Here is a 25,755-nt window from a genome sequence, read left to right as displayed (position 1 = left end):
GCTTGGCAACCGCGGGGCCGCGGGGGAGCCGGGGGCGGGGCGCGCTCGGCTAGGGCTGGCGAGGCCGGGGGATGGGGCTGCCGGAGGGGTCCTCGGGGGTGCCGCGCACTGCACTGTCAAGTTCAACATTTTTATTTTGATGAAAGTTTTGCATCGACTTGTGCACAGAGACAAGTGGGCGCACACCCAGGCTCACGCCCCAGTGGTTCCCCAGAATCATTTTCTCGCATTCCTTGGAGCCCGTCTTGCGTCAGTCGTTTTCCACATCTGCTGGGCGGCACCGAAGGAATGGTAATCATATTTGGAGAGGGCACCACCTTGGGAGCGAGTTTTGGGGGAGTGGAAGCCATGCTTAAAATCCAAGCATTGCTCTAAAAAATATCAACCGCGTCCGCACTGTTCTAGGCCTTGGCAAGTGTTAATATTTAATCTTTGTGACTAATGGGAAGGCAGGCCTGCTTCCCTTTTGCTCGGGTAGTTACTGAGACCGGGAAGCTAATAGGCGGGCGTGGGAACCCAGGCGTGTGGGCCCCGCAGGTCTGCGCGCTGTCACCACCCCACGTTGCCTCTGGGCGGCGCTGGAAATGGAGAAGAGGATCCTCGGGTGCTCCTCTGTCCTCCTCTGGGGTTCCGCGCAAGATCCTGACTCCTAGACAGCTTAGTAATGTGCTTGGCAAGTGAGAGCCCAGGTTTTAGGTTGCAGGTTACTGCAATATTAATCAAACCCTGGCTTCCCTCTGGAAGCTGCTATTTTAGAAATATGAGAACTGCGATTATGAAAATGTTTTTCAAACAACTTAGTGTCACTTTAGAGGATTTCTGCTTTAAATTGGGACTGATTTTGGCTATTGACAGTGAAGGAACGCTCCTCCAAGTAATAGTGGGAGATTTTGAGATTTTATATGAATTGTTTGCCAAGGGAGTTGCGTATATTGCCCCAGAGTAAATTACTTTCTCCTCTTTTATTTATTATTATTTTTAAAGATTTATTTATTTATGCACACAAGAACTGGGGTACAGGCCAGAGGTGCAGGGGGTGAGAGGATTCACCAGAGACAGAGTGGGGAACAAAGCAGGCAGATTGAAATACACTGCTGAGGGGAGCAGCAGGAGACACAGGAGACGTCTGCGGGGCCATGTGGCTCAGCTCCCTGGTTGGGAATCGAACTCATCATGCACTGGCTGGTGATAGCTTGATAGCGCTGAGACTTAACCGCTGCGCCACCAGGGAGGCCCCTGCGTATAATTATTTAAAAAAATTTTTTTTCCTGCACCAGTGTAGTTACTATGCAGACTGCTCCTTTTCAGGAGAAAGTCAAAAACCAAATGGTGTTGTTATATGTGGAATATACAGAAATAAGAGGAAGGGTCAGACAAAGCCAAGCCAATAACAAACTCTAGGAATCTGACTGTAGAATTGAGGATACCAGAGGGGGAGATAGGGGAAGAAGATGGGAAGGGGCCCCAATGGGACTATGGGGGGGGGCTTTCAGTGCCTTGGGGGTGGGTGTGGTGATGTAACATACACCTGAAGGGTGGGACCCAGGATTTGTCAGTAAGTTAACTTGTGCTTCTTTAGCATCAGTACAAGATCCTTCAAGAACACAAACTATAGGGGCCTCCCTGGTGGCGCAAGGGGTTGAGACACAACCTATGAAGCTACCCACAGCCACTGCAGCATGAGTTCAATCCCAGCCAGGGAGCTACCCACATGGCGCAGCAGACCTCACCTGTCTTTCCTGCTGCTCCCCTCAGCAGTGTGTTTCAGTCCATCTGCCTGTCCTGTTCCCCACTGTGTCTCTTGTGAATCCTCTCTCCCCCCACACCTCTGGCCTATACCCCAGCTCTTGCATGCATAAGTAAATAAATCTTTAAAAAAAAAAAAAGAACACAAACTATACCAGTAGAGTTGTATTGAGTCTGGGTACATGCAGCTGGGAGAAAACTGGGGAAAGGAATGCCCAACAGCAAGAGGGGACTGCATTCAATTCTGTGATGTTTTGAGAAGGTAAATAAGGCAAATGGAAAATCTGGAGGGACGTGTTTTTTGGCATTTAGGCTGAACCGTTTCGAAGTATTGACCACCAGGTGAGGAGCACGTCTTCAATGGGATTCGAGGCCACACTTTACACCAGTGTTCCTTTGATCCCAGCAATGGCAAAGAAAATGCCAGGCTGGGCAGAGTGGTGGGGGCTCTGGGGACAGTGTGCCCCACCTGAAGGGGGCAACCACTGGGAGCTCCCTGATGGCGGATGTGAAGGATTATTGAAGGAATATGTGAAGCTGTTGAACTTCACTTTTCAAGAGAAGATAACATCTGGATTTTAATGTGAGAGCTTCTCACTTTTTAAATGTTAGCAACTAATAAAAATATCTTAAATACCCAACAAAAAGTATTTTCAGGATCACATTGGCCTGACGTGAGACTCTGATTTTAGTCCAATAACTTCAATTATAGAGTGAAGTGTGTCATACCTGAGGTTAAACGGTTATGACATTTGAGAACCAGCTTCCAGAACCTTAGTCTAGTGACCGTATACACCTATACCTGGTTGTGCAAAGGTTGTTGGGCTTGTGGGGAGTCCCCTTGCCACCCCACCTGGCCATGTTCCTTCAGTTATTTTTCCTTCTTGTTTTGAAATTCTTTCACTTCCTGGAAGAGTTTGTAAGCCTTGTTTCCTGCTGCCTTCTCTTTCCACTCTCCCTCATTTAAGGGAAAATGGGTGTGTGTGGAAGAACCTCTTTAAAACCTGAGCTCCATCCATGTGTTCAGCACTTTGAGGTACTTTCCATCTCATTCAATGTACAGTGGAGGGCACAAATTGAGAAGCATCTATTTGTGGTCTGGTGCAATCAATATTTGAACTTCATGCCTCATAGAGCCTGGATTCTTTCCACTGCATCACACTGGCCCCCGTCCCCAAGTTAAGGAGCTAATGATGATCACGCAACACAAAGTTTGGAGCAAAGCTTTGCTTTTTATTGCAGTTATTAGTGGAAGTTACACTTCAAATTGAAGCTAAGCAACACTAAAACCATTACTTTTTTAAAATCAAGGATCAAAAACAAACACATTGATCCCTTCCGTACACAGAATGCCAGAAGAGAGGAGTGGCTCTGTCACAGGACAGTTTAGTGACAGTTTGGCTCAGAAAGAATTACGACAATTTCCTTAACATAAAAAATTATGAGGAACTAAACTGCTTAAAAAGCTTCAAGCTTCTCAATTTCAACCTTAAGTTTTTTTTTGTAGTAATTTTTTTTCTGGGAAGGTAATTTAACTGAAAGTAGAAAATCTGCTACCAAATTTTAAATACCAAAAAAAGCACGTTTGTTTAAAAACTTTATTTGCTGTCTTCTTATAGTTACATACAGACCTCAAGGAGTTAAAATAACAACCAAATTCAAAGCCTGACCCCCAAGTACACAGTGATAGGATCCAGTATTTGGTGTTTCTAATTATACAGTGATTACATATATATCCCAGTCTCGCTCCCAGCCCCACCACATAAAGTTCACTTTCTTCTTAATAAAATATGGCAGTCTGGCATCATTTCAAGATCTTATCTGGACCAACAGCATATTACAAAATCAGACTCAATTTTTTAACAAACATTACTGTGTAACCACGTATTAACAAAGGAAGGCTAATAAACATCTGAAATTCTGCCATCTGCAAATCACAACAATTAATTATTCTTTCTTATGAAAAGCCAAGAAAAAAAATAGAAGACCAGGCACATGACAGGCTAGGAAAGATGAGGAAGGAGGTTTGAGACCCCCATCATTTTACCGTGCTGAGACTTGGTATTAGTAGAAATATTTGGCAAAAATAGTTTGTGTGGAAAAAGGAAGATGGAGAAAGAGGTTATTTTGATTTTATGTAATAATTAAGTTTCAAAACACACTGATATCAACCCCCCCAAATTGTAGTTCACATCTGCAATACAAATAGGCACACACGGTCAAGATGGTTAAAAAGTAAATTTTAAAAGGCTACTTGTCCAACTACAGGACATTTGCAGGTGGCCCCAACCCTCCCACATGTCCTATATTTACATTTTACTCTTCAGAAAAGTCCCTTTAAAAAGAGTGCTATTTCTTCCTCCATTACTTAGGTTAAAAAAAAAGAGCAGCAATAATCTAAAGTGGGAGCAGTTAGCCACACTATGGGGTGTACATTTGTGTGTAATATAAATGTCCTCTAGAGGGAGGGGTCGGATTACACTGGAATAGCTACTTTACAATTTCAGTCCTCCAAAATGCTAAAGAAATAATTATTTTTTTCTATATAAACTTGTGTAGTACAGTGTTACAAACAGAATATTTATATATACACACACACGCACGCACACACACCACTGCATCCCACAGCCTGTGAAAGCATCCATGTATCACTCCACAAGAATGATCCTTATTCACAAGATATAGTAATACTTTTATGGGTCCATAACTGAAGAGAGACATTAAAGCTACACATTATAGCAAAGGTCGTTTGAAAGTATTCCTGATGCATCAATGTTCTTAAGCTAGCTCACTGAGCAAGGTAGAATTTTTGTTCATTTTTAAGTATATATCTCCCCAACAGTTCCTTTTTAGAACTTGGTATTCTCATTATCCTACAAAACCAAAACAGGCACCACCTATGTTCGTGGTAAGTTCGAGAAGATCACCTGACTGTAACAAAAGGTCACTATCTATAAAGGTAGAAAACAAATGCTGACTACATCCATACCCTGTATACCTAAATGCATCCTCTGTTCTTAAAAAAACAAAATAAAACAAAAAAAAAAAAACCTCTGTTGCAACAAGGAATTGCTTACACAAGCTTTGGTGACGTCTCCTTCATTATTTCCTAGAAAAAGGAGCTCTTTACCCCCAGGAATAGGGAAGCCTGTAGAAATGTAACGTCCTGTCCATCATCCTTAAAGATAACTGGGTCAGACACCCATGGACTGCATATTAATAACTGCAGATGTTCAGAATGAAACAAAAATGAGGGAAAAAAAAAACTTCCACTAAATTTAAATTTTATATAGGTGCCTAGTGGTCAGAAAGCAAGGTTCAATTCTGCCAAGTGATCAGTGAAGTGAGCATATTTTCCAACTTAAAACCTAACCTCCTACTCCCCAAAAAAGGTACCAGAAATGTGCCCAGAAACAAGGGTAACTAACTGGTTGTACAACAGCCTGATGCCAACATATAGCAAAAATGTCTGAAGGCAAAAGGCAAAACCAGTATCTGAGTATCTGTTTCATCACATTAATCTAACTCAAAATACAATCACACTGCTATAGCACCACTAAAAGGAGTCTGGTTTCTGAAGTCACACTTTTGCCAATGATTATTATAAAGAAAAAGGTAATCTGTGCACTGGGTATCTGGCAAGGGAGACACAGAACAGGATCTATTTGAAAGTGAACACCATACCATAATAGGCCTGTGGATCTCTTATGCCTTGTTTTATAAAATATGCTACAGTAATTAAAGACACTTTCATTGAGGCAAACTGGAAAGGGACTCTCCATAGAATAATAAAGTGTTAGCTCGGATTCTGAATAGCTGTTCTTTTGAACACTCGAGAACAGTGAAAAACTTCTTACAGCAACTTTGTGAGGTAGGTGAGGGCAGGTATTCCTACTACCATCTTAAAAGGGGAAACTAGGCATGAAGAGATGAGGGAAACTGCCCAAGGACACAGAGCTCTGACTAAACTCCAAGTCTCTGGTTCACGTTTTTTGCCTTTCTACTCTCAAAGGCAAGTTCTCAACAGTCTTTTTCCTGAAATTTCCTGCATTTGAAAATACCTGCAGATTTTTCCTTTACAGTTCAGGTTTGACTAGGAAATGGGTTGAGTTAAAACTTATTTTCTATACGGAATTTTGCACATACCAAGAGATGTGAGAGTTATAGCTATATATTTGAAGTCTAAGTAAATCAATGTCAAGTAAGAATAGTGTCAACTTATTCAATATAATTTTTATATATTTAAGAAGCCATGTTCAGAATAAAAGTCATAGGCATTTCAAAGTTTAAATCAGAGTCTGAGTCATTAAAACCAGAAGTTGTATTTTCCTTAAGAATATTGGGATCTCTGTTAGAAGGTTGAAATATTACTGTCATGAATAATTTTCATCACTTTACTATATCATATTACATATATTCAGTTCACATTATCACGATAGCTCGCAAAAGATTCTATCATTAGAGCTAATATCTGCAGCATTAACACTTTCAATCTTTATTCTCATTGAAGCAAGTTAGAATTTCTTTCCATCTATATTAACTAAAGTTACATTCTCATGTATCATTTTCTTTCCCCCTTTCATTTATAACTGTGTGTGTGTATGTGTGTGTAGTATGGGGGAAGACCTTCATGACTGATAAATGGCATAAAACACTCATATCATAAAACACAGTGGTGGCACTTAAGTAAATCAAAGAGTAGTATGCCAAAGGACACACTTCAGAAGTCAAACATGAAAAAACATGCTCAGAAAGTCTCTCAATCAAGCTACAACTTGTGACAGGGAAGCCTCCTTCCCCAATTATTTTACTATTACTCATAGTGGACAAACTATCTCTAAATCCCTTTTTCCTTTTTTCTTTAAAGAGGAGAAAGATACTGTACACTGGGATAAGAAATGAGAAACTTCCTGGCAAGTGTTTAAAGAATCTTGTAGGGATGAATTATTAGGTTTTGGTGTTTGCTGTTTTAATTTTTAAGAGATTTATTTATTTTTATGCATACAAGAACTGGGGTACAGGCCAGAGTTGTGGGGGTGAGAGGATTCAGAGACAGAGTGGGGAACAGAACAGGCAGACTGACTGAAATACACTGCTGAGGGGAGCAGTGGGCGAGTCAGGAGAGGTCTGCTGTGCCATGTGGGTATCTCCTTGGTCAGGGATCAAACTCATGCTTCATTGGCTGCAGTTAGCTTCGTAGGTTGCGTCTTAACCCCTTGTACCACCAGGGAGGCTCTGTTTTAATTTTTAACAAAGGGCACACATACATTTGAAAGTCATCATCAATACAAGATGATTCCCTTTCTGTGAAATGGAGGTATTTGCAGTTGCCATTGGGCTGTGCAAATCCAAATCCTGGAATTGAACTGATTTCATTAACCTAGTTGGACTGTCTATACCAGGCAAAAGTACCCCTTCATCACAACCTACCTGTGTGGTTTTTTTTTCAAATCATTCACAAGAAAACATTTTTTTTTTACAGGAAAAACTACCCTGTCTGAAAAGATGTTTTCGATGGAAAGGGAAGAGCCAGAGAAGCCAGGTTAACAGCAATGCTATGGCTCTATTTAAGGATAAATGTTTCCTTAATTGATTTCAGAAGCAACTTCCAAGACATCTCTAAATTTAGCAAGAATAGATGCAGCTTTAGGATTGGGACAACAACATAAATTTAGATTACCGAGGTACTCTTAGGTCCCTTCTCCTGGTTCAAAGAGCAACAGGACTCTTTTATAACGTGGCTGTGAGATGCTGACAAGTATCAAACAACTGTAAGGTCTCTGTCCCAGGATCTCAATAGAGAAAACTTCTCCCCATCTCTTCCCTCACTATACACTCTCACAACCCCACCAGTCCATTTCTTTACAAATGTTGCCACAGGTTCTTGTAACAGAGCCACATCTGCACCATTTTTGTAGAAAGTCTTTGCTTCTTTGGTTCTAAAAATATTATAAAAGGGTCACATTAAGGGATTTTTGTTTGCTTGCTCCTCTAACTAAAGTCATGCAAAAGAGACAAAGTTCTAGGCATTAACTATCAGAGTGATCTCCCTCTCTAGTGTGTGACAGTCTCTTAAACTTCCAACATAAAATTATAGATGTGTACAGTCAATTTTTGGAAACTATAAACCCCAAAAGGATAAAGTGACCAGTATTCCTATATGTATTTTGCTCATGTAAGACAGTTCCTAACAGTCTTTTTTTGGGGATGAACTATTACTGCACAATTCTCTTTTTTAAACAAATATTCCTTGGGAAGTAGACTATAAACTTGAACAAATAACCAAGCACTTCACCACGGCACTAAGCACCTATACCAGGTACCTTGATTTATGGAGTCAACTAGTTAAAAGAACAAAATAAGATCCATGTGTCAGGTTCAGAATGAAAGAAAAAAGAAAATACAGGGATATTTCTTTTCTAGGCTGCTTTAAAGTGTTGGTCTACAAGAATTATATGCCTGTCAACTTAGGACAAGGTTGAAATGTGATGAATAAAATGATTAAAATTAAAAATATAAAAAATATCCCTGATAGGGGCAGATACTTGCAATAAAAAAATCCGATTGCTTGAAATATATAGCAACAAATTCCAAAATCAGGTACCGATGTTCCATCAAGACTTGCTTGATGTAGGGGTAAAGGAAGTAGTTCAAAATAGTGTATTATATATATGTATAAAGTGTAACTGAAAAATATGAAGGAAAAAATGGGGTGGCCAATGTCTATAATGAAATTGCATGTTGATTCACTTCAAATTATAAAATTTTATATAAAAATTACATTTTCTCACTTTCAATTACTTGAAACCTTCTCATTTGTACCCATTCTCAGCGGAAGAACAGAATCTAGTACAGTAAATAAAAAGTAATATACTGAGTCCTGGTAATTTAAAATTCTAAGCTCCAAAGATGGGATAAAGTTTACCTTTTAATCTCTGACAGAAAAATGTCCTACTAAGCAAATTTATGGTGTAAAAATACAATGGGAATATTTTACCTTGCTTTGGAGAATTCATTTTTTTCATGTATCTTTGTAAAAAGTTAGTTTACCAATACAAATAATCTTTTTTTTTAAAGATTTATTTTTATTTATACATACAAGAACTGGGGGTACAGGCCAGAGTTGTGGGGGTGAGAGGATTCACCAGAGACAGAGTGGGGAACAGAACAGGCAGATTGACTGAAATACACTGCTGAGAGGAGCAGTGGGCAAGTCAGGAGAGGTCTGCTGCGCCATGTGGGTAGCTCCCTGGCCAGGAATCGAACTCATGCTGCAGTGGCTGCCGCGAGCTTCATATGTTGCGTCTTAACCCCTTGCGCCACTAGGGAAGCCCTACAGATAATCCTGACTTATTCACTAAGAAACTGGATGAGATATATTTGAAATTAAAATCATATAACATACCTTTTACTGCTTTCCAATTAATTTCCATTCATAAATTATTACTTAGCTGATTTTTTAATTAATGGAAATACTATACTAATTGGTCTGTATCCCTGACTCCACTCAGACACTTAAACTGCTTCTTCATTGATGTTTAGGGTTAAATCAACTTTAAAAGTATGCTAGGAAAAGAATCAAGTTAGCAAATCTTCTAATAAAATATAAATTATGGGGGGGGGGACTCCCATTTCAAAGTCAGCTATCAATGACAACTGGATTATGTGCTATTTGCTTTCCAGGCCTGTAAAAATGGTATCATTATCCTAATGTTGATTATCTGACCACTTAAGCAGTTTCAGTATAGCTGATGTTAAAGAAAATAAATGTAACAATCATTTTACTAGACAAGTTGCTCAAAAAATGACAGATTACATGAAATAAATTCATGTGTTAGTTTTAGTTGGTTACTTCAGGGGGAAAGAATCTGAGTTACAGAAGAGCCTCACCTCCTCTCCACATTGAGAGGTCTAAAGACTACCTTTAATGCCCACTATAGAAACATTAAATATTCTACATTAAAATAGTGTTAACAGCTTATTGTACAAATCCAAACTCTAAATTTTATGGAATTAGTAGTTTGGTTGGGGTATTAACATTCTATCTTAATTTTTTAAAAAAAGATTTATTTTTTTATTTATGCGAACTGGGATCTAGGCCAGAGGTGCAGGGGGTAAGAAGATTCACCAGAGACAGAGTGGGGAGCAGAACAGTCAGATCTACTGAAATACACTGCTGAGGGGAGCAGCAGGGCAAGATAGGAGTGGTCTGCTGTGCCATGTGGGTAAGCTCCCTGGCGGGGATCAGAACTCATGCCACAGTGGCTAGTGATATTATGATTGCGCTGAGACTTAACCCCTGCACCACCAGGGAAGCCCGCTATGTTAATTTTTGCTAATATCACAAGGTAAGAAAAAGCTAGAAATAGCTATAAAAATAAAATACCTTAAAATCAACACCTAGGCAAATTATAAAAGTTGCACACAAGTTGCTAATAAATATAAACATCACAATAGAAAAATTAATATTAAAAAATAAACGCAAAATTGCTATTAAGACATTATAAAAAATGAAAAAGTTTAATGTGCATGTATATTTGCAAACAGACATAGTACACTCCAAACAATATAATCTTACTATCATTATTACATAATGCAGCATACAAGGTTACTGAGGTGTGGTGTTTTTGTTTTTAGTCTATTTTTTTCTGGAGGAATGCTCACCAAATTCACAAGCAAGAACTGATTAAGTGATCATCTACTGGTGTTTACTGCTTACAACTCCAGGGAAAAGTTGCATTCTGGTGGATTACTACTTTTCTAGTAAGTATGAATGGTTATGCTATTACCCTCTCTTTTGTTTACTTCCTCCACAGCCTGTTTTTGCATGTTCTATTTCTAATTAAACGATCACACTCTTTTAGATGTATTGTCATCTAAATGATGTTTCAGTTCTCACATCAGAGGAAAAAAAATAGGAAATCATTTCAAATATTTTTTGCCTAGAATGGAAAATCTACCTAAGTCTACAGACATAATCATTTAACTTTTTCTCTTAAATTGAATTCCATGGTGGCTTGGCTCTCCCTTTATAAAGCAGTCTTACTTAATAAAGATTAAATAGAAAAGGCTGTCATATAGATATCTACAAAAAGGTTAATCTATGCTAGGGGGAAAAATAGGAAAGACAGCCTATGACATATATTCCTGGCAAGTTACCAGGAATGCCCTTTGGGCATTTGCTACTATACCCAGAATTATTAAAAAATTAGGCAGATTTGCTGTTTTATGTGCCTATATATTGATTACCTTCAACACAGCTAAAACCAGAAAGGGTTAATTCTATTACAAATTTCAAGCTTACAAAATACATTTGGTGAGCATTTACCTACCTACCTACTTTAATGAATAAAAGCTTTATTTGGTTCCCTCAGACCGGATTCAGGACAAGGAATAACATTATTTATATGAAACTGTCACACTCTTGGAGTTCTAAAATAATTTATTTTTTACATTTTTAGCCTCCTGCTATTTGAAAAATAAAAATCTACAGCACCATCATCTGAAAAGGCACTTTCTAAGAACCGCCTTGCTTTTAAAAATGATTAAAAAATTTAATGCAGTGTCTACCCTGAAGAATGTCTTTGCTTTACTGAGACTTAACAACCTAACATAGCTAATACATTAGATTTTGGTTACCTTGGACAATGATTTCAAAAAGGAAGGGAGACCAATGTCTGGAAAAATAATTTGACAGGATCTTAATTTTGTCACAATGTTTGTTACCTGATACTTCAACAGGGTTTCTCAACAGTAAATTCCAGCCCTCTATATTAAACTATCGATCTTTAATTCAAAATAAAATCTTTAGCTTCCATACTTTAAAAGATTGTTGAGGTTCAGTCATAATGTAAAAATCTGGAGCACTATCTTTGATGGGTAAAGGAAAATAAGATTCAACTGTAGCAGACAATACCAGTATAAGCCTTGACTAGTGTATCTCAGTTGAAAAGAATTATTCTGACCAACATGGAAAATTATAGTGAAATGTACCGCTTTTAAAAGTAGGAAAAAGAAAAAACATACTTACACACACACACACACACACACACGCACGCACATGCAAAGTGAGAGAGACAAAAGACTGATCTTATCCTCTTGGGAATCAGTTTGGCTTTCGCTAGTCACAGCATCATTTCTAACACTGCCACTGATCAAAAATGTTCTTAATATACACGGGAATTTAAAAAAAGATTTTTTGGGGAAGAAAATTCTCATTTTTGCATTGCTATATTGGTTTTCACATCTATTCTTGGCTTATTTTTTGACATTTATAGAATCACAAAAGTGCTTTATAAGATAAATGAGAAGGAAATGGGAAAATAAATATAGCCTAACTATAGAGTTAGGATTATACTGCCACTCAGGATGGTCTCATCTGATATAAAGTTTTCCAACTATTATTAGTGAAGCTTTTTAAGACATATTCCATGAATTCTCAAAAAACGAAAATGACTAAAAACCTCATATGGATAAGAAAGCCAAAATAAAGATGCCAGGCCAATGATGTATTTTGTAGCTTGACTGATAATTCATAAAAAGTAATTTAAGTAGCAAGTTACTGTAAGGGCAACCTGTTTTTAAAAGTATTCATAGAATGCAAAGCAAATATTTAACTCAGATTTAATGATACTGAGTAAAAATCACATAAGGTTGCCACTTAGGTTTCTTGGCAAAACATTAGCTATCAAGTTTGAAATAGCAAGACTACAAAATATTTTTTTATTTTGTGGATTTCATAAAAATCACTACCCTTGGCAAATTCACACCAGCCTCTGAAAATACCCACAAAGTTCTTTGAGTAATGGTCTCTAATTCCTGGTCTCTAATCTATCTAATTACTTCAGATTTATTCCTGGCATCCTGACTGCTCCTATTCCTTAAACACTGAGCTTCTCTGCCAGCCATTTCTAATGAATAGAAACTCAGCTTTTATTTCCCTAGACATACCTTAAGCCTGTCACAGCTAACCCTGTCATGAGTTCTCTTATACTAAATCCATTAGAGAATACATAATTAAACACTGGGCAGTGTTGGGTTATCAAAGAACCTAGTATGGAAAGCTAATAAAGGTCTTCAGAAGGCTAAGAATCCCTATGCTATTAATAGAAGGTAGAGATGAATCTTTATCACGTGCCTTCCTCTAACACTCAGTCCACTTCTATTAGAGTCCCTCCAGATTTTCTTCTATGAAGAGGTTACAAACAGGGAAGATCTCTATGAAGATCTCTAAGTTCACTGAGGAAGTTGTTAAAAGGTAAATACTAAGAAAAAAATAATGGGCAACTGTACTTCTGGGAAAATATGTCTAAAACCAGTACTAAAAAGGCTAACATTCCCTTTTTCAAAACTGCTAAGCTCAAAATCCTATTTCTAAAACAAAGAAAGAATATCTCAATATTAAATTGAAACTATAATGGCAGCACCCTTTGTTACCTTGATATTTCATGTTCTTAATCTTATTTAGGGGAAAAGAAAAAGGGAGAGTGTCTAACACTAGCCTTGAATCCTGCTCATCTCCTTATTGTTTAGTGCAGTAATTGTCAGACTTACATGATTCAATAAATATAGCAGCTACAGTATTATAAGTGTATGGTCCTCAATGCCAGTAACCTGATACTGTAATATAATAACATGTATCAGCACTTTACACAGACACATCTGCCATCCAGAATATACATTAAACTCCCAATTCCTCTTCACATGAACATCAATTGTACCAGTTGCTGGGACTTACATTTTAGAGTCATGTTTATACATTATAGAAAATAGCAAATCAAAATCAGCATTCATTATTTAGTTAAAAGCAAGGGCAGAAACATGACCATTAAATTCAAAATAATTGTTTTCGAATTAAAAGATCAGAAATTCTACACTAGAAATACAATAATTAAAACAAATTTCAAAAAGTATTTGCCACTTAGCCTTTTATCTTAAAATTCTAAGTATAAGGTATCTTTAATTGTTTGTTATACCAATTAGCTAGTAAGTAAATTAGAACTATACAATACATACTCTTTCAAGTTAAGCAACCCTAAACAATGCTGAAACTGTAGGAGCACCCTAAAAAGAACTCACTTCAAAGGTGAAGCTTTATATTAAAAAGTGTTTTTTTTTCTGCTGTAGAAGTCCAGATAGATTTAAATTATGGGTTTTATTCTAGGGTGTATGAGACTATGTAACTGAAAATGATTAGGTAAAGCTGTAAACAGGGAAAGAGTATTTATAGTTTTTCCCTGGGCCCTAAAGGTTTCCTCATGAATCTTTGCAACTCCCATCAACAAAGGAAGATGTATTTAAGAATACTGAGCAAGCATACAAGTAATCAAAATTTCATAATCAAGATATTCTATTTTCTTCTTCTGCCCATTTCTTGACTATATTCAGTGAAATTTCAATGTAAAAATTTTTTATAGTAATTTTTTGGAGAAAAGGAGGAAGGGGTGGGAGAAAAACGTATATACTATACAAATATTACCTATGTAAAGGGTTTTGGAACAGTGTTGTAAATTGCATTTCAGACACTTCAATATAATAAACATACAAAAATACAGTACTTTTTCAGTTTTCTGGCAGAGGGACAAAAGATTTCATACCTGCTGGAGGACATGGGCTCAGATTTTAGGCTCAAAATACAGTAAATTGGCAATAAGAGTGGATTACAGATAAGAAAGAAATTGAAGAGTTACAATTTGTTTATAGATGCAGATGGAATCCTGAAAGGTTTCAAAGTTAGCAACAATGCCCACTGAAACAATCTGTAATATCTATACTCTGAACCAGTGCAAAAAGAAAAAAGTTTAAATGAAATTTTTATGAGTTACAAAGTGCAAATCTCCCCTGAATCCAATGTTACTGAAAAACTTGGTTTTGACAGCTTTATAGTACTTTTTCATATCTTAAAGTGAAATCAATAAAAGTTTTGTAAAACTTTCCCCACATTTCAGTTATTTCAGTGATTTAACTCATTTAAAATAATCAAGATCCTAACTTCCTTTGTCACCATCACCCTAATTTTAAAAGGAAAGTTACACTGGTGATAAATTAGCAAAAAAAAATTTAAAAATATCATTTTACATTTTCCTGATTCATTTTAGTAAATGAAAATGGGTACCTAACTCAATAAACATGAGCTTTTTTCAAAGAATCTTCTAAATCTTAAGCTATTCACTGTCATTTCTTAAATCAAAGTTCAACTTTATTTCTAGTATTCAAGGTCAGACTTAATTAGGACATTAAATTTCCTTCATTTTCACTATGATTTTTAAAAGACAGGCTTAAACTTTAAAATTATAATACTTTCCTTCTGAAATTAAGGCTGTATTACTTTGCCCTTTTAAAATTATGAAGGTGCCTGTTCCTCTTACTACTCATGGTAAAGGTGTCAAACAGACACAGCTTTCCTTTAAAACTGCTTATTGCACTAAAAGATAACAAAAACAACTTGTCAGTTCTTAAAATAAAAGTGATTAAATTTCTATAAAAGATGTTGCCAATATGATCCTATAATTATTAAAGCACTATTCTAATAAATATAAAAGAAAAGGAAGCTAACTTCAAACACATACATATATGTTTATATATACACATATATAAAAATATATATATGAAAATCACATTAAAGTATGAGAGGCAGCAAGTTAACTAGCAAACAAAAATTAATAAAAACCTCAACAAACCCTTCTCTCTTTGCATCCAATCTCAGAGCCTCAACCCTAGAGAGTTCCAATCACTTAAAATATTTACCTTTCATAAAAGCTTTAAGGGATTTCCATTATAACTCATAGAAACAGAAGGCTTTAGAATACATATCATTTATAGAGAGAAAGAGTTAGAACTACTGACAGTTTTATATTTATAGCAGCTTTAACAAAAGCACTAAAGAAAAAGAATAGGTTGCTACTGTTTATGTACACATTGCACAAATGGCAAATGTAAGTTCAAAGCAGGAGGGGCAGACACACTCTCACAAAAACAGATACATGAAATAATTTTGTTTCTTAAGAAAGAAAGCAATATCAAAAGTTGAAGACTCAGAACTGTGTATGAGATAAGAGATAGGAGTAAGGTGTGCAAAAAAAACCAAAACAAAACAAAATCTAGTTTGCCATGCTTCATATTCAAATGAACCAGATACAGGAACATCTGAATGTCACTGGTAGCATTAGGGGGAAAATGTCTGCAATGAAGGAAAGGGAGGTAGAGAGAAAGAAAACTGGTGGTAGGGGGATAGCAAAAGGGAAAGGAAGTCCCCCAATGGAATGAGCTATAATATACACAGACACATATATATCTATTGTCAATGTAGATCAGATATATATGCATATGAAATATGCATGTATATATTTGGAATATACACAGATACCTTTTATGATACATGAATCCACATTAATTTTTTTGCACACATAATTGTGAATAATCACTTTGATTATTCATGTAGGTGTATATTTTTAAACCATCATTTACATTTACTTTACTTTTTTTTTTTTTTTTGCAAAGATAGTTGTGCTGCCAAGCAACTTGAGGTAAAGGCATTAAAAGGGTTAGACTACAAGAAAGAGAAAATAAAACAATCGCGATACTTCCTACAGGAGACCGCACAAAAAAGCAGTTGGCTGGTTTCATATTGCATAATGGTACTGTGTTCCTTGATGGAGTAAACAATCATCATTGCATCAACATAAAGATCAGACACAGGCCTCCACACAGTGTTGACTTCTGTATGGCTGGAGGCATCCCACTCAACTGACTCCACTGGAAACATACATTGTATGTTGATTCATCTTTCATTTCTTCCTTTCAGAGACTATCCTTGGACTTCTTAAGCAAAGTACATTGTGCGTAAGGTATCCTGGTGAATCTGTACAGCCTTGGCAAGAGCCTGTGGATCTCGCCCATTGCTCTGTCCTGAAACATGACTTCCTTCGGCACTGTAAGAGAAGTAGCAATGAACACAAAAACAAACCCTATTTTGATGTAGTAATTCTGAACAATATCATGTTACAAGAAAATGTGAAAATATTTTTTTTAAAAAAGGGACTGGCATAATGAACTTCAATCTGTCACCCAGTTTCAATAATTAATTAATTCAAGGCTGATTTTGTTTCTCACTTCTTTAGGATTACTTAGCAGCAAACCCCTATCATTTTTATGTTTATATCACATTTATTACTAATAATCTCTCCATTGAGTTAATTTGGTAAAGCCTAATTACCTACACAGCCCATCTGAGTGTGATCCCTTATTTCAGGCCATCTGTTCTATTTTTTTCTTTTAAAAAGATTTATTTATTTATTTGTTTGTTTGTTTGTTTGTTTATTTATTTATGCACTGGGTACAGTCAGAAGTGCAGGAGGGTGAGAGAATTCACCAGAGCCAGAGCGGGGAGCAGAGCAGGCAGAAGGACCGAAGTACACTGCTGAGGGGAGCAGTGGTGGCAGGAGAGGTCTGCGCGCCATGAGGGACCCTCCTCCGGTGGCCGGGGAGCAGCCGGGGATTGAACCGGTGGTGCAGAAGCTGCTGGCAGCTTCGCAACCCAGCGCTCAACCGCTGCGCCACCGGGGAGACCCTAAATGCCAGTATTTTATAGGAAACAGGAGCATACACTTACATGGAAATACTTGAAAGATATTTTCCAGGAAAATTCTAACACAGAGACCATATTTGGATTTGGGTAAGAATCTGTATTTGTTATGTTTCTATATTACCTGTCATGTTCTTTGTCCACAAGATGATATCTGGCTCTGAATGCCACCAAGTGAGCATAATACGCTGGTGCAGGTATAGAAACAGACCGTGTACAGCGCACATACGTGTGGCAGAGCTGGTAAGTTAGCAGCTGAAGTTCATCTGCAGTAAAGCAGTTATCATCCCATAAAACATGATAGTGTGAAGGACGGCTGGTACCCTATAGAGAAGACAATTGTATATATTCTGTTGATTTTTAAACTTTAAAAAAAAAATTCAGCACAGACTAAGTTATATAAAAAGCTAGTTTTTGTACATTAATAAATGATATACTAATTTAATAACTGATTTTTAAAAAGATTTATTTATTTATAAAAGCACTGGGTACAGTCAGAAGCGTGGGAGGGTAAGAGAATTCACCAGAGTCAGAGCAGGGAACAGAACAAGCAGACTAACGAAATACACTGCTGAGGGAAGGAGCGGGCGCGACAGGAGAGGTCTGTCATGCCATGTGGGACCCTCACCGGTGGCTGGGGATCTAACTCGCACTGCAGAGGCTGCGGGCAGCTTCGCAACCCAGCGCTCAACCACTGTGCCACTGGGAGGCCTTTTTTTAAAATTTTTTTTATTTTTTATATTTTTATATATATATTTTTCAAGATTTATTTATTTATGCATCCAAGAACTGGGGTACAGGCCAGAGGTGCAGGGGGAAGGAGTGAGAGGATTCACCAGAGACAGAGTGGGGAGCAGGCGATCGACTGAAATACACTGCTGAGGGGAGCAGTGGGTGAGACAGGAGAGGTCTGCCTCGCCATGTGGGTAGTTCCCTGGCTGGCTGGGGATCGAACAGGGGCTGCAGATAGATACATAGTGCTGTGCTTAACTCCTTGTGCCACCAGGGAGGCCCCAATATTTTAATATACTTTTGAGTTTTATATTAAGGACCCAATTAAAGGAGAGTCATCCTATTAAACTACTGATAGTCTGATCTTCTCATAGAAATAAGCCCCTCTCAGCATAAGAAAGGGTTTCACCTTATTTCATGTAGAAATAATTTGGAATACAGAGAAGAATATTTCTCTTTTCCTTTTTCTGAAAATTCAAAAGACATAGTAAGAATGGAAATTGTTGAATAAAAACATTTTATCCCAGTGCAGGCTTACCTGTATTCCTGCATGGCTACAGAGGTAAAAATCAAACTCGTATGGGTGTGTAATGTCTGTGTCAACTGTTGTTCCAGCTGGGATGTTGCCACTTCTTCCGACCTACATTTATTTGGTCAAAGTTTAAATAAAAAAGGTAAAGAAGGTGTCTGAAAGCACTTTAAAAAAATGTACAGATATACTCTGATTGCATGTTTCACTACTCTCATTTAGAAATATTACTTAAGTAGGCATTAAGAGCAGACCTTATTCTGCCCTGGTTCCTATTCTTAAATGTTGCTGACAGTAAGAGCTGACAAGCAACAAAGAATTATTAGTACCTACTGATACTTAGTTGGGAGCTGGTCCCACTATGGGCCCAAGACATTTAGGTAAAACATTTAAGAAAACCACTGTAAAGTTTCTTTGCGTGTTCCAACTTATGGTACTTGTGCACAACAGGGACTCTTGAATGTGTAATTCATGAAAATTAGCATTTTCCTGGAAGAACAGTATATTTTTAGAGAGAAAGAATGCTGACAACAACATTAACAGTAGCTACCATTTGTTAACCATTTTTGTGTCCGGTACTTTAAATATATTTCTAATCGTGATAATTCCATGTTAGGTGTTATTCCCATTTATTTGGGGAATCTAAGACCCAGGAATGTAAAATAATTTCCCCAATAGCATACAATAAAGGGCAGAATTGGGAGTCAAAAGCTGAAATGACTGCAAAGGACTTATTCCTTTTATTTCATTCTAGTTGTTTCAACCTTTTAAGAAAACATGATTTTCCCTAAATAGATAATGTTATGAATGAAATGGTTTGAAACTCCTAATAATGAAAGTTTTATAATAAAATACTTTAAAATGCATATGCATACTAACCTCCATCTCCTTGTCCCTAACACATTTAAATCATTCACTAAAATCTAGGTTTACAAGGCTGGCAGATCAGAAACTCTTTGATGAGCTGAGACATTACCCCTGCCATGAGAGGAACTGCTATCAAGTAGTGGCTTTGGTTGTATCTGTGAGCCCACTAGCCAGGCCTCACCAAGAAGAAAGTGAACAATTCATAATCTACTAAAATATGTCTATTCTTCACAGGAAAGTTTCATAAGTAGCACATATAAAAAGTTTTACTTTTGAGAGTCAGCAGAATACCTGGGTCCAAATCTCAGTTCCACTAGTCTCTAGTTGTGTGATCTGGGACATGGTATTTCACCTCTCTGTGCCCCTGTCTCCTCATTTACAAATATCTCCCATCTATTAGTAATAGTTGTAACATTCAGAGCAAAGGTGAGAGAGAAACAAATGAAGGACTGCTATAACTAAACATCAGTTACTAGCAATGGTTAAAGCTAACTTAGGTTTTCTTAATCCTGTTTTTGAAGAGACCCTTTGGTTTTCTAGGTATAGAAATGTACCTAGAAATTTGGGGTCAACAGCCCTTAATGACACAGAGGCCATATTGAAACCATCACCTCTGCCATTAGAGAGGTGGGCTAGGCCAGTGAGTAAGAGCACTCTGGAGCCAGGTTACCTGAGGTGAGCTCTTGTTCCACCCAATTACTAACTTACAACATTGGGAGGTTATTTAATTTTCATGTGACAGTTTCCTTCTGTGCAAATCAAATAACAGTCATCATCATCATCATCATCATCATCATCATCATCATCATCATCATCAGTACCTCAGAGTGTTGTTTGTGAGGACTGAATGAGTTAAATTTATTAAGAATGTCTAGAAAAATATCTGTTATTATTATTTCTTTTTTCTATTACTACCCCCATCACCACCACTCTATCAAACTTTTGAATGCTTAATATGTACCAAGCACCGTTTTAAGCATGTTATTTTTTAATCCTCTTAACAATCCAAATAAACTACCTATTAATATTTTACAAATCTTGCTGAGAAAAAAAAAAACAAAACAGGTACAGGGATGTTATGTTATTTGCTCAAAGTTACACAGTAAATGTAACTAAAGACCAAATATATACCAAAGACAAAACACATTCTCTTTTCAGAGAGTGCATTTTTTTATTGCACCCTATTCCCAAGAGGACACTCACACTTGTAATCCTCAGACTTCTCTGCTCCATGATTTGTAGGATGGGGAGGGGAGGACAATGTACTGGAAATGACAGTAAAATGGCCACTGCATATGTTTCATACAGATAAGAAGGCATATTTCTTAGCTACTTATACTTCCTTTTCCTTTCTAATTATAAAAACACACATGCATAGTATAAAATACAGAAATTTTGTGAATTTTAAAGGAAGCAGTATTTAAAAGTTAGCTTGCATGTATTTTCATTAATCACTCTATAAGTCCCTAGCTTTTATTTTTTTTATTTTATTATTATTTTTTATTTTTTATTTATTTATTTTTTTTTTTTTTATAGAGGCATGCTTTATTTATTTGTTTGCTGGTTTCTTTGTTTGTTTTGTTTATACATGCACTGGGTACAGTCAGAAGCACGGGAGGGCGAGAGAATTCACCAGAGCCAGAGCGGGGAGCAGAGCAGGCAGAAGAACCGAAGTACACTGCTGAGGGGAGCAGCGGGCGGCAGGAGGGGTCTGCGCGCCATGTGGGACCCTCCTCCGGTGGCCGGGGAGCAGCCGGGGATCGAACCGGCGCCGCAGAGGCCGCGCGCAGCTTCGCAACCCAGCGCTCAACCGCTGCGCCACCGGGGAGGCCCTTATTATTATTTTTTAAAATAAATTTTATTTTTATATTCCCCATACAATTGCAACCCCCTTATTTTGACCCCAAATCCCTCCCCTCCATTTTTAAAAGAGACTGTAACCTTCTTTCTCCTGAATATTTAATATGTTCTTCTGAACATCTACTGACATGAATAGAAAGAATGACTTTAAAACCATCAGTTTCTTCACAACAACAAAAACGTGTAATAGGATTTTGAACACTTGGAGCATTACAAGAAATTCTCAAAATTTAAGCAGCAAAAATCTATTCTGATATTTCTAAACTCATAATCTGTTTTGCTGAAATTTGCCATTATATGTTGTAAACTCTCTTGTTGGCAGAAAGTCTTTCTTAAGTGCTTTGTGAACTATGTTAGATAAGCTTGGCTTAAAATAGTATTACAACAGATGTAAGATTACCCTTTCTGTCCTATCAGCACAAAATAATCGCGTGTGATGCCTCTTTTGAACGACAATGTAGGTTATTCCAGGTTGATAGTCTTTCTCCAAACTGATACAGGCTTCTCGAATTGCTAGTAGCTCATAATATAATACCTAGAGAAGATGAAATGGAAAGGTTTGAGATAGTCAATTGTTCTCTGATACATATTTCAAAGTAAAATGGTTTAGCTTTAGGATTTCTTAATTCCATCACTTTACCGCTAAATACACTTCTCTATTCCATCTTTATTTCCTGAGCATGGTCTTACCAATCGAGGCTTCCATTTTAAAAGGGAAAACCCAAGGCAGCAGCATCATTTTGACTTTAGGAACTCTGAACTTAAGTCTTTTTTTTTTTTTAAATTTTTTTTTTTAAAGATTTTATTTATTTATTTATACAAGCACTGGGTACAGTCAGAAGTGCGGGAGGGTGAGAGAATTCACCAGAGCCAGAGCTGGGAACAGAGCAGGCAGAAGGACCGAAGTACACTGCGGAGGGGAGCAGCGGGCGGCAGGTGAGGTCTGCGCGCCGTGTGGGACCCTCCTCCGGTGGCCGGGGAGCAGCCGGGGATCAAACCGGCGCTGCAGAGGTTGCAGGTAGCTTCGCAACCCAGCGCTCAACTGCTGAGCCACCGGGGAAGCCCTTAAGTAAGTATTTTAATGTCAGAACTAAATGCATATTATAAACATGTCATCTGGCTTAACCATACATAATGAGTATCAGCCAACTAACCTGTCTAAACTGTCCCTCTGAAACACCATCCCGATAAAAGATGATACGAGTAGGCTTGAACCGAGTTGATTTATAAAACTGAATGAGAAGTTCTCGAACCATGGAGGCCAAGTCCTGGATGATTTCCTGCCGAGGTCTCTGAACTCTTACTGTAGCACAGTATCTGCTTGGGTGTGCATCCATACTACCTACAACCTATGTCAGAAAAAGTAAAGTAGAAAATATGATAAGCAATACTATATGAATATGAATTTCACCACAATATAACCTGAGAAAGTACATTGGGTTTCATATAATTTTGTTTTACTATAACCATATTATTTATCAATGCTCATTTTTAGAGTAATCAAAAATTGATAACTTCTACAAAAATTCTGTGATGAACAGAATGAAAGATACAGTATAAGGTCAAAATTTTCCTATAAGTAGGTTACACTGTACACTTAATAAAGATTCTAACTTATAGATGTTGCTGGTAGATCAGAGATTTATATGGAAAGCAAGGGACAAAAAGACATACATAAAAAGAGTAGGAGAAAGAAGAGAACTGAAAAAGATGACCCATTCAAACCACTGATTTCTCATCTTATCTCTCATACTTTTCTAAACCAGAAATCATATATAAGACTGGAATCATTTTAGAATAGTTATGCTTTATAAATTTAAAATTTTTTCCCCCTCTCTTACTGTAATAACTAAGACCGGAAGGTTTAAATCTATAGTCATTCTGACTACTCTGTATTTCTGGTCCTCAGGTAAGTTAAACTTGGTTTTGAGGGTAGCTATCTCATTTTCTCCTTCTGTGCTTTGTTTAATAGCTATGTGTTTGGGGCAGAGGGAACTTTGAGGCATGAACTGAAAAGTTTACCCTGACTAGTTAATATCACTTACTTCTACTGAAGTATTTTCAAAAATGTCCATACATCCTTCTGTTAGGAGCCCTGGCTGAGAACCAGCTTCTCTTTCTTCCAAGGCAGTATTTACACCAAGGTCATACTTCAAAAATGGAACTCTAACCATTTCTTTCCTTGAATGGCATCTCACTACTAATAGTAAGCCCATGTCTTTTCTAATGGTACCAAAAACAAAACAAAACAGCTCACAAAAGTTTACTATAGCCCCACAGCCTAGTACATTATATAACAATTTCCTACATTTCTCAACATCCCCCCAACATCACATTTTGCCATCTAAATTTTAATTTTTATCAATACCATGGTAGTATCTATTTAATAATTTGTGACACTTATTAGTTACATTTGTTTCTCACACTAGACTTTAGTTACTTGGGAACAGAAGTCACATAGCAAATAATAGATTCTATTTATAAAACCTCTGATAATCATAAAAGAAAGTGGATATTTGGTAGAAATGAGTTTAATAGGAAAAAAAAATGACTACCTAGACGTCCATAGGAATTCAAATATGCTTAGACTTTCTTGGAAGATGGCCCTAAAAGAGTATATCCAAAATAAATCTTTTGAATTTCTTTATCATTTTATCTTCTATAATAACATTTTTATGAATATCAGAGATGGCTTGATACTACTTCTAGGACATCTGAATTGTAAACATTCATGTATAACATTAAGAATAAAAACTAATGTAACTTATTAATAGATAAAAAGTAAATTTTCGTTACTTAATGAAAATAGTTTTAGAAGATATTTAGTATTACTATCATTTTCCAGAATAAGTACGATTTGTCAGACTTTTAAAACTTAAAATTGATGTACACTGATAGATGACAGAAAAAATAAGAATTCTTACAGTTTAACTTCTGGAATTTATCAATTCTACTTAAATATATCGACATTTTAAAAACACTGGCATTTGTTAAAATCAAGCCATTTTCAAGTTGAGTAAAATCTTACTTGGCTTTCAGAAATTTACAGAAAATAAACTTAAAGGAACTGACACAGAAAGTTTACAAATACAGAGGTGAGCAAAGATACAACAGACAGATGTTAAAAGTAGCAGTGGCAGTGTTAAAGAATTTAGGTACAAGGTATTAAATTAAACGAATGTGGAAGCTATTTTATATTAAAAAAATGCAATCTATTGAACTTAAATATAATGTATCTTTCTCTAAAAAAGATGTTACTAAAATAAACTATCAAAGACATTACTAAAATAAACTATCTGAATTACAAATAACTGAAAAAAAAAACAATTATATAGAAAGGTTAAATAGAAGTTAAAGTAGGATATAGAAAATCTGAGTGATATAAATTTGATTTAACAGATACACAGATGACTCTTGAACAACATAGGTCTACTTGATATAAATCTTTTTTTATAAGATTTATTTTTATTTATTTATGCATACAAGAAGTGGGATGCAGGCCAGAGGCGGGTGTGTGTGTGTGTGTGTCTCTGTGTGTGTGTGAGAGAGAGCGAGAGCGAGAGCGAGAGAGAGAGAGAGAGAGAGGATTCACCAGAGACAGAGTGGGGAGCAGAACAGGCAGATCTACTGAAACACACTGCTGAGGGAGCAGCAGGTGAGACAGGAGAGGTCTGCTGCCCCATGTGGGTTGCTCCCTGGCTGGGGATCGAACTCAGGCCACTCAAGCTGCAGCGGTGATAGCATGACAGCGCTGAGATTTAATCCCTAGGCCACCACGGAGGCCCACTTCTAAGTGGATCTGCTCCCAGATTCAACATTCATAGATTCAATCCACCAACACCCTCAGATCTGGATCCCTGCATATAGAAGGCCTACGATAAGTTACACGGGGATTTTCCACTGTGAGTATGGTAGGTGCCCCCAATTCCCATTTTGTAAAGGGGTAACTGTACGTAAAAGGTTTAACTCTCAAACCAAAGAACAATCACTTTTTGAAAAACCTAAATCAACAGAAGTTGGTTTCATGGAAAATATCATTAAAACTTAAGAAGTTAAGCTGACATGTTGGTCTCTGTTTAAACTTTAGGTAAGATAAAGTTATCTAGGGATACTCACAGCAGCAATTGAAGGCTTCTTCCCATCACCCGCTGGTGGATGAGTGACATCTGCTCCCAAAAAGATCACTGGTTGCTGGAACACAGAAGGTCTTAAACAAATTTTAAAAAAGAGTTAGGTAACTCATTTCTTTCATTATCCACGTATCTGTTGCACACTACTGCAACACAAGGCAAACTGCTGACACAGCACAGAGGAAATCCTATATAGATAGTTCATATGCTTAAATACTGACAGCTTTATTCTCTTAACTCTTGACTCTCTAGACAATGAAGGAAAAGCAATGGATCTATCCAGTGTCTTATTCAGAGCAGTTTTCTGG

At 37.0% G+C, this 25,755-nt stretch overlaps 1 protein-coding gene and 1 long non-coding RNA gene across 9 annotated transcripts in view; one reads left to right on the top strand and one right to left on the bottom strand.

Moving 5' to 3' along the window:
• The first annotated feature begins 100 nt into the window (after nucleotides 1-100).
• Nucleotides 101-12,997, top strand: LOC129145210 (uncharacterized). The gene is made up of 3 exons (XR_008550428.1): nucleotides 101-291; nucleotides 10,384-10,509; nucleotides 12,915-12,997. It is a non-coding gene; the product is annotated as an uncharacterized LOC129145210 (long non-coding RNA).
• A 3,126-nt stretch (nucleotides 12,998-16,123) lies between these two features.
• Nucleotides 16,124-25,755, bottom strand: part of LOC119235091 (protein argonaute-3) — a 51,769-nt gene continuing 42,137 nt past the window's right edge. For all 8 annotated transcript variants that reach the window (XM_037498153.2, XM_054691759.1, XM_037498156.2 and 5 more), the window contains 6 exons: nucleotides 25,434-25,524; nucleotides 22,472-22,666; nucleotides 21,718-21,852; nucleotides 18,600-18,701; nucleotides 17,454-17,653; nucleotides 16,124-16,676 (listed from right to left, as the gene is read on the bottom strand). In XM_037498153.2, coding sequence (XP_037354050.1) covers nucleotides 16,568-16,676; nucleotides 17,454-17,653; nucleotides 18,600-18,701; nucleotides 21,718-21,852; nucleotides 22,472-22,666; nucleotides 25,434-25,524 — 832 coding nt within the window. In that variant the 3' untranslated portion in view covers nucleotides 16,124-16,567. The remainder of the gene's footprint in view (nucleotides 16,677-17,453; nucleotides 17,654-18,599; nucleotides 18,702-21,717; nucleotides 21,853-22,471; nucleotides 22,667-25,433; nucleotides 25,525-25,755) is intronic.

This window comes from Talpa occidentalis, unplaced genomic scaffold, assembly GCF_014898055.3.
Source record: "Talpa occidentalis isolate TD23 unplaced genomic scaffold, MPIMG_talOcc4v2.1 talOcc4.9, whole genome shotgun sequence".
NCBI lineage: Eukaryota > Metazoa > Chordata > Mammalia > Eulipotyphla > Talpidae > Talpa > Talpa occidentalis.
The sequence above is the reverse complement of the archived record's forward strand: the minus strand, read 5'-3'. Positions and strand labels throughout refer to the sequence as shown.